The 268-nt window shown below is 51.5% G+C and overlaps 1 protein-coding gene across 1 annotated transcript in view; it reads right to left on the bottom strand.

Annotated features, from left to right (window-relative positions):
* The window catches only part of LOC119592614, a 3,237-nt gene that overhangs the window by 1,932 nt on the left and 1,037 nt on the right, over positions 1–268 (bottom strand). Inside the window, exon 3 of the mRNA XM_037941498.1 lies at positions 20–186. Coding sequence (XP_037797426.1) covers positions 20–186 — 167 coding nt within the window. The remainder of the gene's footprint in view (positions 1–19; positions 187–268) is intronic.

The following is a 268-nucleotide window of genomic DNA, read 5'->3' as shown; positions in this document are numbered from 1 at the left end:
CTATAAACGAGACATGTACTTTTGAAGGGGATGGAAATAGTCATGGACGCCGCATAGCCAACAGGAAGGTTCCTGCCCATCGGAAGACTCAGGGTGGGCGTGACGACCATGACGCTTTCGGGGGGCAGCGCCAGTCTCCGCCCCGACGTCAGGTACAGGAAGCCAGACTGCCGCGAAGGATCCGTCCTGCAGGAGGGAAGAGAAACGTCATTTGGTGGAAGACGAAGGAAACATAAGATTGCAACTCATTATTTTACATAAATATATA

The sequence above is a fragment of the Penaeus monodon genome, chromosome 30 (assembly GCF_015228065.2).
Source record: "Penaeus monodon isolate SGIC_2016 chromosome 30, NSTDA_Pmon_1, whole genome shotgun sequence".
NCBI lineage: Eukaryota > Metazoa > Arthropoda > Malacostraca > Decapoda > Penaeidae > Penaeus > Penaeus monodon.
The sequence above is the reverse complement of the archived record's forward strand: the minus strand, read 5'-3'. Positions and strand labels throughout refer to the sequence as shown.